The sequence below is a fragment of the Pimephales promelas genome, chromosome 8 (assembly GCF_988280905.1).
Source record: "Pimephales promelas chromosome 8, fPimPro1.hap1.1, whole genome shotgun sequence".
Classification (NCBI taxonomy): domain Eukaryota; kingdom Metazoa; phylum Chordata; class Actinopteri; order Cypriniformes; family Leuciscidae; genus Pimephales; species Pimephales promelas.
Window position 1 is genome coordinate 37,600,354 of NC_142776.1, and position 13,509 is coordinate 37,613,862.

The window sequence follows — 13,509 nt, forward strand, 5'->3', positions numbered from 1 at the left end:
ACTTCAGGATGCAGTTCCCCTATTTCCGCCTTAATGCTTGGATTAATTGAGACAAATGCCACAGAGAAACGTCAGATAGCTGAGCCTGAAAACAATTAGGCCGAGGCAGGGGACTGTGAGGTTAATGATTCACCGCTGAGAGCGAAAGACAAGTCGCACTCATTAACCACGGTCCAACTCCGTCCAATCCCGACCGCAAACATATAGAAAGTGCACAGAGTACGAGTTAACAAATCACCTGCACACATAAGCAGATAACCAGAACTGCTGACAGCTTAACTACAGAGGTTATCTTCACCTTTGATTATTAGTCATTATTTATTTCCACAGGGGGCACTGGATGAGAGAGTGTGGTAAAGTTATAAAACGAACATATTTACGCCATAAAGCACTTGAGCGCAGCATGCTATATTTTAAATATAGGCCTAGTAAAAGTCCCTATAAATCACGCCCAGGCCGAAATACAGAAATCTCTTTGTTGCTACACTGAAAAAATTATTTTTTGGTAAGGTAAATAATACTGATGTAATTTACACGAAAAAGTTAGTTCAGGCAAGAATTAAAAAAAAAAAACAACTAAGTAAATTCCATATCAGTACTTAGTTCAAGCGAGTAGAAATGAAAGCATAAATATGAGCTCAGTAAAAAAAAGTAAAAATTACTCAAATTTTCTGATACTGGAGTTCCCATCATGCACTGGACCTTGAATGATTAATGAGGCTCATTTTTCACTGGTTTCCAGCTGTATTTACACTGTTTTATCATTGCTTTTGTTGTCAGGATTAGTAACTTGCCATTTTGTGACATTTTGAGGAAATTTTCTGCTCAAAATTACACATTCAAACACAAAAATGATCCATCATTGTCTATTGTCTACCAAATAGGTCTTTGCATTCAGATCATGTTTAACATCGGACACGATGAAGTATAAATTACTTAGATAGGCTAAGTAAAACACATACTATAAATGACTGGTATAATTCAATAAAATTGTTTGAGTGAAATGTAATGCAAAGGAAATTACAACTAAATCGATATTAATCAACCTTTTACTAGCCAAGTTACTTATATTCTTTGTTACTTTCACTTAACTAAAGCAAAGTTAACTTAATTCCATATTCCAAGTAAATTTTAACTTAAGATTTCTAATTAAAGCTACTGATAAATATGTTTAGGTTTTTACTTGGCAAATCTTTGTAAATTTAATAGCATTTTCTGAGTGGAAAAAGTTGCCTAGCTTTTTTCAAGTAAATCCTACTCCACATTTTTTTCAGTGTAAATTAAACGTTCTATTTACGTACATTTCAAATTAGGAATAAAATTAAGCATAATGCACACACAAAAATTGGGGTTTAGGTCTATTTAACAACAAATCCTGAAAAAAAAACTGTTTACACGGTTAAAATTAAGTGGAGCGGCTGTTTTTTCAATATTGATAATAATAATAATGAATAATAATAATAATAATAATAAATATTTTAATATATCTTGATATGTGTGTTTTATGTGTATATTGTTATTTGTTTTGTTTCTCTGCCTTGTTAAGCACTTTGGTCAATGTCAGTTGTTTTAAATGTGCTATACAAATAAAATTGTATTGTATTGTAAAATCTTATTTTCACAAAGGCTGCATTTAAGAGTAAACAAATAGCCAATGCCTCTATGGAAAACTCTACAGACACTTTGACATGTTTGAGAAAAATCGTTCTGAAAAACTGAAAGGCAACACATTTCAGATCGCATATGATTGACATTTAACAAAAACTAAGCACAATTTCCATAAATGATATGAAATGAACACTCAGGTTTTCAACCCCTACCCCATGATTTCTGAAAACAAAACAGCTTGACTGCTACTAAAAGCTACATTATCTTTCTCAGCAACATGATGATAACTTTGCTGTTTTTGTAATTAAACTCACATCTTCACTATTAATGTATATCTTTCTCTCTTGTTAATTCATTTGAATTCATTCAAATAAATGTAATATCCGAGCACAACTTTATTCTACTTCAAAATTCGAGATCAATTCAAACAAACCATAGATTAAATAAAACAAAAAAGTCAGATTTGTGCTGCAAACATCCATGGCAGCTTTAACTTATCCATGCTGGCAAGTGAATTATATAAATCAATTAGTTTAGTTTAATAATGTGTTTTTATCTGTACTAAAAGCCCCTACGGAGAGGTGTTGAAAATTAGCACATGAGCTATTACACTTTAAACAATGCATCTGGTTCGTCCAATGTTATTGTTATGTCCATATTAAATAAATAAAAAATTTAAAAAAGTTTAGGGTCCAACTCTCACTATTAACTATACTTATTACAATGCATATTACTGGCTGTTTATTAGTACTTATAAAGCATATGAAGAGTTCAGATGCAAAAGCCTCTAAATGCCATTTGAAATTTTCTTCTTTAATGATGATTTTTGTCAAACTTTTATATTTAAGTTCAGTAATTTCACTTAAATAACAATAAATAGGTAATTATCATTGCCATTTAAGTCAAATCACTGAACTTAAATATACAAGCTTGATAAAAATTATCATTCTAGAAGTAAATTTCAAATGGCACTTAGAGGCTTTTGCATCTGAACTCTTCATATATTAATTCCTTATTCTGCATCCCTTAATCCGACTAAATACCTAAACTTAACAACTACCTTACAAACAATTAATCAGCAGTAATTATGAGTTTGAGGCAAAACTCATGGTTAATAGTGCTAATTGGACCTAAAGTATGACCATAACTTTAGGAAGATTATTCCAGAGTTTTGGTGCTAAATAGGAAAAAGAACAACCACCTAAAGTTGATTTTGACATTCTAGGTATTAACAACTGGCCAGAATTTTGAGATCACAATAGACGTGAAGGACTATAGTGTGTTAAGAGTTCGCTCAAGTACTGGGGAGCTAAACCCTTTAGTGCTTTGTAAGTACTTAGCGAGATTTTAAAGTGTATGCGATGTTTAATAGGCAGCCAATGCAGCTCTGGTAAGAACTCAAACTGCTGCGTTTTAGACCGGCTGGAGTTTGTTTATTAAGCGTGCAGGCCAACCACCCATAAGAGCATTACAATAATCTAGCCTTGAGCCCATGAAAGCATGAACTTACTTTTCTGCATTTGTCAGACGAAAGTGACGACGGACCACGAGACACTAAAGAAAGTGAAAGCATTTCTTTTCACTCACCTTGTGGCAAATCTCCGTCTTGACTTCTTTGACAGCTCGCTCTGAGAAAACACACCCACAGGTCTGCAGATAGAAAAACCTCAAAGAAAGAAAGAAACACACTGCGATGAAACCACAAGAGCCATCTCATGGAAACAGGAAAACGGCACACATTTTTACACAAAAAGTGTTCTAGTTTAGTCACATTTTACAGTATTTCCATTACATTCATTCTGTGGTAGCGTGCCGGCACACTAAAAATCATCCCCGCTTCTCAGTGACATCCGACAACGATATAATCCGCCCTATTCTGTGTTATAGTTAAGCACCATAAGGTTTTTGTGCACTATATTCCAAGGTTTCTGAAGAAATTCAATAGCTTAATGTGAGATACTAATGAGTCGTTAAGTTAAAGTTAATGGAAATGTATCTCTCAGTCATTCTCTATTCAGCATTCAAACATTTGGGTACGACACGATCAATGTTCCTACTTTTTATCCTTAATTTGTAGAAAAAGGACAATGTTTTATAGTAACACTGTTTTAACAAATTTAATGTATTTAGATACTTAAGGTATCCGTCTAACTGATCTAACAATAAACAGTCTAGTACTGCATTTATTTAATAACCATTAACACATCCACATAACATATACCAATACATTTTTAACCGTGTAAATTAACACTGGTGAATGCATTATGAATGAACATGAATTAACAATTGACACTTATAAACTAATATTATTTAAGATTAATAAATGCTGTAAAAATTGTTCTGTATTATTTCATGATCCCTAATGCATTAACTAATGTTAAAACATTGTAAAGTTTTAGTGTGTATTGTATTTATGCAATAACATTTAATAGGAATGCACCGATGTATTTAATAAAATTGAATAATTGGTATCGCCTGTTAAAAGCAAGTATTTTCAGTATCGGCCATTGGCCAATTGTTTAAAAAAAAAAAAAACAGGCGATGATCATGCATAGAATACATCAGGGCTCGACATTAACGCTGAGCTGAACGGATGTGGCCTTACTTGTGTTTCCCATTCATTTCTAGTCCCACCACAGGACAGATGAACATGGCGAGGTTCATGTCTTCATAGCAGTCCCCTTTAATGTTCCTTCTCTCGCCCTCCCAAGCAGAGTTATCAGTGAGATTCAGCTCCTTCACGTCCTGTGAAACACACCAGGGTTATTATAGCTAACCTGTAAGTGGATTTCCAGCTGATTTTGGCTGTATATTAAAAAGCTCCCCATACCCTTCACAAGCAGTGGTGTAAATGCACAATAAATGCACAACCTGTGAAATTGCATAAAACTGCTAAAAATTATAAATATTGTAAGTCACCTGACCAACAAAAGGCACTTGTTTGTTCTGAATTCTGTCTCTGAAAGTGTATAACTATGTGCTCTAGCAAACTGCAGACTGTTTTGCTTGTTAAACGTTGTATGCAATAGGGGTTGAACAGACTAATCGACTTTAAAGGTACAATATGAAGGATTTTTGTAATTTAAATATTCTTTCACTTTCACAGTGTGATATTTCATCTTAAATTATCTGAAAAGTCCCCAAGGATTTGTAAATCCAGAGATATTCCAGTTATAATGGCTCGTCTCGTCATCGTCGGCTATCAACGAGGTAATAATATCCGCGGTATCGGTTGTAGAAACCATAGAAATATATACATAGAACCCTCAATAATGTTGTTTCATTAGTGTTTTTTCAATGGCGAGGATCTATGATGTATACAGTTGGAATCGAAATTATTCAACCCTCATTGCAAATCAGGTTTATTTGCAAAATTTACAGACTTTCAGCTGTTTGCAACGAACAAATTTTTTAAAAAAGAAATTGAAATAGCTCAACACAACAATTGTTTCAAGTGGTTTCCCCAAACTTTTAATGACTTCTGTAGTCTCAAAATTATTCAACCCCTGAACTGAATCCCTCACAACAGCACAAATCTGCAAAAAAAGGTATTGTCTCAAGCACATAGTAATTACCCAATACCGAAACATAACTACTAGCCTAACTATTAATAAGCAGTAATTAGAAGTTTATTGAGGCAAAAGTCATCGTAATTAGTGAGAATTGGACACTAATCTAAAGTGTGACCAAAATAAAAAATATATGTATAAAAATTGTAACACTTTAAAATAAGGTTTCATTAGTATGTGAACTAACAATGGAAAAACAATACAGCATTTATACATCTTAGGTAATGTTATTCTCAACATTGACTGAGTTTCTTAAGATCAAACGTTCTGTTAACATTCGCTAATGCACAGTGAACTAACATACGAATTATTTTATTAACATTAACAAAGGTTAATAAAAGCTGTAACATTTTTGACACTTGATTAGTTCATGTTAGTTACAAAAGACAACATATTCGGCTTATAGTGTTTTTTTAAACCCTTATTATAATAACACTGAAACACACGTGTGGAGGCGTATTGTCCAATGAAAAGCTTATTCACAGACAGCAGGATGATCATTTGTCAGTGTGTACCAACCTTGATGCCACGTATGTGCGTCACAACCTCAGTGTTCGGCCTCTCCGCTGATTTATCCAGCAAGTACTCAATGATCGCATCTTTATTATACAGTCTGGAGGGAGAAAAATGACTCTATATATTAACAGTATAGTAACAGGCAGAAATATTAAAAGTGCATACTGAATACTGAAAAGTAATATTTCACACTGATTTAGGTGTCTGTGTCGTATTAAATGAAATATATGGTAAATTATGCCAACCAAAGCTGAGAGTTATGCATTCTTATTGGTTGCTGAAAGATGCTTATTCAAAATTAAAATTCAAATCCTATTGAAAACTGTGGGGCTTTTTCGTGATGATCCCTCCATGGCTTGACCTGTGGTTATTCAGATCTTATTTCAGATACCACTGGTGGGTTTATATGCAAGAATGATGGCAAATCTTTTATAACAGAGGTTATGTAAGGTAGAATGTCATTAGTGGTCAAAATAAATCCCTACAAGGTGATCATGACATTAAGCAGAGGTCTTGTATCAGCCTGAAGGGTTTTATTTTGCGGTATTGCCGATCGGATGATAATTCTGTTATGCATTGATCCTGCTTGGACATCGAACTGGCACAGTGAATTTTTACGAGGCCACATGATGTCAAAAACCTTTAACTAGAAAAACAAAAGTAAAACATGAAGATAAATGAATCGGTACCTGCCCAGCTCACAGGCGACTATCGGCCGCTTCAGCTTCTCCTGACTCAATGCACAGTATTTCCATTTGGCTGCGAGTTCTGCATTCTTATCGACCTGTAAAACACAAGCTTTGATTCGTTAGCCATGACACTACAGGGTTTCTGCAGGTATCTTCACATGAAATTTAATGCCTTTTTAATGCCATTTAAAAAATGCCATACACGACCCATGACTAACCACGGATATTTATATATATATATATATATATATATATATAAGGGGTGTAACGGTACACAAAAATCACGGTTCGGTACGTACCTCGGTTTTAAAGTCATGGTTCGGTACATTTTCGATACAGCAAAAAGAAAGAAATGCCAGAGAAATTTCCTATTTGTTTAAAGAAAAAATATTTTTAAATAAGTGTGAGTTTTCCTAGATCTTGAAACTTTCAGGTTTATAAATGGGGGTCATGTTTGAAGGATGAACAAATAATGTTTTGGTCATCACGTTAAAAAATAACATTTAAATATATATTTATTTATATAATATTTGAATTTTGAAGTGCTGGAAAAAGATGTGTGAAGTACTTGAAAGCATTTCACCATTCCAGCCAAACTGGTTCCAGTTAGTGTTACTATATTAAATACATGGTGAATGTTGCTGGTCTGTGGACGAAAGTATTACTAGTTCATTCACGGCACAATGTTTCTCCTGGTTTCCATGACAGCGCTGTTTGATCTAATAGAGATCTACGGTTAATAACGGAGAAATGTGAATGCATCTCACTAGATCTCGCAGCGATGTTATTACCTCAGTGGCGAATTCAAATGTTTCCTTTACCGGATCTCTTAGCGCGGTGTGGTAACAGTGTTGCTTGATCGAGATCGGCTCGCGCTGCACAGATGTTGCTGGTCCGAACTGATAAACGATCCGTGAAGCACATAACGAGCAGCGCAGTTTCGTTCTGCTTTCATTACCCTTGCCATTTGGATGTTGCGCAACGTTGTGTTGGCCGCGTCAGCACGAATTTTGCCGGCAGGAAAAATGGTCCAAGCAATCGTTCGGTTTGTATGCGTACCGAACCGGAAGCCTCGAACCGAAACGGTTCAATACGAATACATGTACCGTTACACCCCTATGATATAGATGCTGTAGTACCCAACGTTCGTGGAGCAATATTTAAAAATAAAACAAAACAAAAAAAAAATTGTGTGTGTGTGTGTGTGTGTGTATATATATATATATATATATATACACACACACACACACAATTGTTTTTTTTAAATATTGCTCCACAAACGTTGGTGACTACAGCATCTGTTGTCGTCGTAACGTTACTTGTAGATTTGTCGGTCACACCAAAGAAATTAGCATGTGTGATTTTACGCCGCCGACGCCCATTGTCCCCAACTTAAATCCTTTTTTTGCAAACGCGGCAAAATCCTTCATAATGTTTACCAGCAACGGGCTGCAACCATGTCTTGAAATCTTCATTTTCCAGCCACTTCTGCTGAAATTTGCACTTTCCCATTTTTCAGTAGTTTCAGACCTGTCCACTGCTGTGCAAAATGCCCGCGTCACCTCTGAATCACGGCAATTTTGCTCCGGCCGGAAGCAATCACCAAAATGGTTCCGCGTGTTTATCATACTAACCTATTTTTTACATTCGATACTAACGTACATATTTTGCGAGCGCAAATACAAATTATTAATTATGAAGGCTATATTCAAATAAATTTGTATAAAATTCTCTTCAAAACTATAAAAAAAAAATGTAATGCCTGTAAGAATCAAATTTAATGCTTTTTAATGCCTTTTAAGGCCTTCATTTTCGCAAAATCCATTTAATGACTTTTAATGCTTTTTAATGCCCCGCGGAAACCCTGCACTAATAGAAATTAAAGACGTCTGATTTATGCGGGGCCCTAAATAAAATAACACTAACAATATAATATTTACGGCACTCACAAAAAGTCTTATTACAGACTCTATAAATGAACGTTGTGAAGTTTGTGAGCTGGAAAAAAAAATAACGTTTACAGTATTCAATTCCACAGTTACATTATTTGGTTACACTTCACATGAACTAACAATTAATATTTATACAGCCCTTATTAATCTTACTTCATGTTAATCTCAACACGTACAGATACATTTTTAAGATCAATAGTTGTATTAAAACTAACACGAACATACATACATATTAAGAAACATTCACAAATGTGTATACATGCTGTAATAATTATATTGCTCATTGTTAGTCAAATGCATTAACTTATGTTGACATATAACAGTTAAATGTTACTGATCATATTATACTTCAATATTAAAATATTAAACAGTAATATTGTATTTGTGTGAATCTGTTTTTGTGTAAAAGGTTACAATTATTTGAGAACCTCTGACATTGCACTTATTTGCATGTTCAGCATCTGTAACTTTTGTAAAGGTTTTTAAATCCAAATAAATAACATCATAGTTAACGTTAAGTATTTTAATATGTATGACGGAAACTTACTCACTCATAAACCACGGTGTAAGAAACCAACTAAATGCCTATGTCATGACACTGACATTCATGTATCATTATATCATAATATAAACATCACTTACAAAAAAAGATACGGTAACGTTAGTATCATTGTGTACTTCAAAATACTAGCATATATGTTTGTACGTAAGTTATGTATGTAACGTTATGTATGTATGTATGTATGTATGTATGTACGTATAAATTCTACAAAAGCTTCAGAAAATATATAAGTTTGAAGTCACCTCACGAGTTATCGGCGAGTCGTGCTACAAAGCTACATGCTAATATCATGAGGTTTGTTGACAAATAATCGATCGTTTAAAGCTATTTTCTTACCTTTTCAACCTTTTTCGGTCCTTTAACTAGTTCGTGTCTTTTGGGAATGGTTCCGCCGTCGCATCCCATGTCGAAAATACGATTTGAACTGTTTTATTGATTGAGCTCTATGGCTGAAGCTAAAAGCGTAAAACTGTAAACAACCGAGGAGCTTCAGTGAGGAGCGTCAGCTGTGTTTCCGTTTGTTTTTAAGATACCGCCGCCTAGAGGGCGAGCTAAACAGTGCACTTCAGTTCCATATTGTTTTAAACACACACCACTTGATGGCGCTCGAGGGTCGACATCAAATCACATGGCGGGAAAGGTAGGGGAGAGCGGGGCACAACCTAACACATTTTGGTTTTGGCTCAATTAATTAAAAAATAATTAGGTTAGATTCATATTTTTACACAAGCAACATACACATCTCTGCTACAAATGAACACTTAAAGTTTTTTTCTAGGATACCATTTTCGTACAGTTGCACTGAAAGTGACAGAAGTGCAAATGTTACAACTTACCCCATATGCGGGGTTAATTGTAACAGACAGAGGGGTTAGTTGTAACACTTGTGTGTAACACACTTAATTCAGTACTATTTTAATTGAATAGTTTGATATTGTTTGTCCATCTGTACAGATATCCATATCCCTCATCCAATCATCCTTCTATTATGGATCAATATCATGGATAGAGACAGAAAAGGGTTGCATAGTTTTGCAATAAATACTAATAAATAAAATTATAAATATTGTAATTGCAATTATCTAAATTAGCTTTGTGTGTGGCAGCTGCATGTACAATTATTAATAATAATAATAATAATAACAATACAAATGAACTTAAAATAAAAATTCAAAGGGTTTATTGCATTAAAAACAGGCCATATTTTTAATAAATAAACAAGTTCTCATTCATAGTACACTAAATTTTAAACATTTTAAATTCCAACATTGTTTGTGAAAGTCTAACAAAGTTAAATGTATACTCAAACCTGAAAAGTTGTGTGGCTCCGTTTTCATTTGATTATCATTGTGTTAGAATTAACCCCGCTGTGCATTACATATTTTAAACCTAGCTAACAGTCGCTAGGAATTGCTGACATGTTTCAAAACGGTGCTATGTTTGAGCCAACAAGACAGCGATTAAGGCAATATAAAGTTAGATTTGGAAACGTATACACCCAACTCAGAAACAGAAAAAAAAAACCTATGATGAAAAAAAATTACGAAATATAATCAAAAATTTCCGCAAATTCGCGGGAGACCGTCTTCTGGCAGGAAGAGAAAAATAGCGGGAAGACAACCTGCTTGATCCTGACGAACTATGTAAACGGTCCGTGTTACATTTAACCCCGCGTTAGGTTGTTCCCCGCGTTCCCCTAATGACGAAAGCGATCTTTGAGTTCAGTCAGAGCCCGTCTAATGGAAAACGATATAAACGATAAAACCGATATAAATAGTGTTCGTTTTCTCACACAAACCGCTCGTTTCGTGTCTTAGGCCATTACATTTACGAGTCATTAAATCATGTTTAATTTGGACTTCTCTGTGCATGCTCTTTGAGGTGGTGACCATAGACCTGCATTATAAGACTGACAGACAAGAACGGTTAACATAGGCCTACCAAAAAAATTATTTCACAGCGAACTATCCATTTAATGCATGTTAAGTTTTGGTGATGTCTTTTAGGAATGGCTTGATCGACTCTTAATCTGAGGTCACATGCGTGTATGACCAGATTAACACAGTCTCATTCCAAAAAGTCATATAACTGACGTTTTGGGACGTATTTTGACCATACGTCAATATCCGCCTTTTTAGGACCCCCTTAAACGTCGGTAGATGGCGATCCCGGGCCGTCGTACAACTGACGCTTTACCTTTAACGTCAGTTAGGTGACGGGTTAGGTTTAGGGTTAGGTTTAGGTATGGGGTAGAGTTAGGATAACCTCATCTACCGACGTTTAAGGGGGCCCTAAAAAGGCGAATATTGACGTATGGTCAAAATACGTCCCAAAACGTCAGTTATATGACGTCTTGGGATGAGACCGGGTTGACCAGATCCATCCGTGCTGCAGGGTTTTCATGGCAATTCTGACGCTGTGTGGACAATGAATATGAATCGAAATGGTCAGTGACAGGCCACTTAGCCTAATTGTGTAGATGAGAGCTAAAAGTTGTCTTAGGAGAGGAGGTGAGTGCTAATAAAGTCTATTTCCTGTGCCTTCAGGAACGACTGATTGGTTTAACATTGACGTGCACATCAGAGTGACCATTAGTTTGTGCAGCGGTATGTAAAGTACGACTGCGGCTATATAATTTATTACAGTGCATGGTGTTAAACATGAATAAGGTTAAGTCGGTGTTAATGCCAATGTGTGTGTGTTTTTTTAATAATATGAGATATAATAATAATAAATACGAAAATATTTCCCATTTCTCATTTATTTTGACTTTATCAAATAAAGCCCATATAGTTCATCTCCATTATTTGCTCTACCCGTAATTCAGAAATTGTGTTATGTGTCTTATTAGATTATGTATGCCTCTCTCATGGCTAAATGTTTTGCAATATGGATTTTCATTAGATCAAGGAGTGCTCTAATCTGTTAGTACACTCTTTCAAATACTTTAAAGTGTCTTTCAACACAGTGGTGCGGATCCATACGCGTTTTCTTGCGCTCTCAACCTGTAATAAACAAATTCACTCCCTTATACTCACGTCTGAGCGCGCTCTTAGAAGTACAGCCATTTATCTCAATTTAATTGCCACTACATTTACCCTTCAAATTGAGTTTAGCTTGAAGTCAACATGAAATCAAAACTGACCTCATGCGCTTTCTCATGCATGTTCCTGGTTTTATTGTGCATGCGATTCCTAAACAACAACAGCAATTCAGCCAGGATGCATCAAAACATTTCTATTTCTCTTTCTATTCATCAAAGAATCCTGAAAAATAACCTGGATCATAGTTTCCACAACTGTTTTCAACATTGATTGATAATAAAGTATCATTATGATTTCTGAAGGAGTAATTCAGCTTCGATCACTGAAATCAATAATATATTAATCACATTGAAAACCGCTCTTTAAGACAGCAATAATATTTCACAATGTTACTGTATATTTTTAAAAAAAAGATTTTTAAAGAAAAATGTGTTGTAACTGATCACTCTTAGAATATGGCAAGCCGTTTTAGCTTTTATTCATTTCCAGGATATGAATTCTTGATATCAACAATTTAATTGATATTATCTTGTATTTTCACTAGTGAAATGTCACCATAGGGTGCATGCCATTCAGAATAAATTGTTGATTTTGAGAATTGATTTTTTACTAGTAGAAATATCATTTTTGATATCAATAATTACATTGTTACAAGTAAAAATGCGAATTTCTGATATCAATAATAAATTGTCACTAGTTGAAATGTCTATTCTTGATATCAACAATTCAATTGGTACTAGTAAAAATTATAATTTTTGATATCTGAAAATGTATTTCTGATATCAATATTATTTCAGATAAAATGGCTTCCGTAACAATCACATTCATGATATCAGAAATGAACATTGTCACTAGTAAAACTTGAATTGTTGATATCAAAAATGAACATTGTTACTAGTAATTCAATTGTGGATATCAAGAATATACATTTCAACTAGTAACAATTGAAATCTTGATATCAAAAATAAAGGTTTTTACTAGTAATAATTGTATTTCTGATTTGTGAAATTGGAATTTCAACTAGTAAGAAATGTATTCTTGATATCAACAATTGGTTTTGAATGGTGACATTTCACCAGTGAAAATATAATTGTTGATATCAAGAATAAATTTCTTACTAGTTGAAATTCCAATTTCACAAATCAGAAATACAATTAAAACCTTTATTTTAGTAATTATTGATATCAACAATTGGTTTTGAATGGTATGGTGACATTTCAATAGTGAAAATACAATTGTTGATATCAAGAATTCATATCCTGGAAATGAATAAAAGCCATACTTAGAACTCTTTGCCGAAAAACATTGTCAAAAATTGTCATCAAATGTCAAGTCATCAAAAATGGTCAGTTTTGAAACTTCAATATAAAGACATTGATGCAAATTCTAGTTTTTAAAAAAATCTAAATACAGGGCAACTTTCAGAGAAATAAGCTCTTTGAGGACAATGCAGGTGCTAGTTCAAGCTACTTACTGTCTCACTGTTTAAGAAATATGTCAAATTATGGAAGTAAAAACATCACAACTGTGTTTTATATTTATTTTAAAATGCTGTGACTACATGCGAAA

At 34.1% G+C, this 13,509-nt stretch overlaps 1 protein-coding gene across 1 annotated transcript in view; it reads right to left on the reverse strand.

The window, feature by feature from the left end:
• Positions 1–9,401, reverse strand: part of rtf2 (replication termination factor 2) — a 37,795-nt gene extending 28,394 nt beyond the window's left edge. The window contains exons 1-5 of the mRNA XM_039691931.2: positions 9,233–9,401; positions 6,383–6,477; positions 5,697–5,790; positions 4,214–4,353; positions 3,196–3,274 (exon numbers count right to left, since the gene is read on the reverse strand). Coding sequence (XP_039547865.2) covers positions 3,196–3,274; positions 4,214–4,353; positions 5,697–5,790; positions 6,383–6,477; positions 9,233–9,301 — 477 coding nt within the window. The 5' untranslated portion in view covers positions 9,302–9,401. The remainder of the gene's footprint in view (positions 1–3,195; positions 3,275–4,213; positions 4,354–5,696; positions 5,791–6,382; positions 6,478–9,232) is intronic.
• Positions 9,402–13,509: the final 4,108 nt, after the last annotated feature.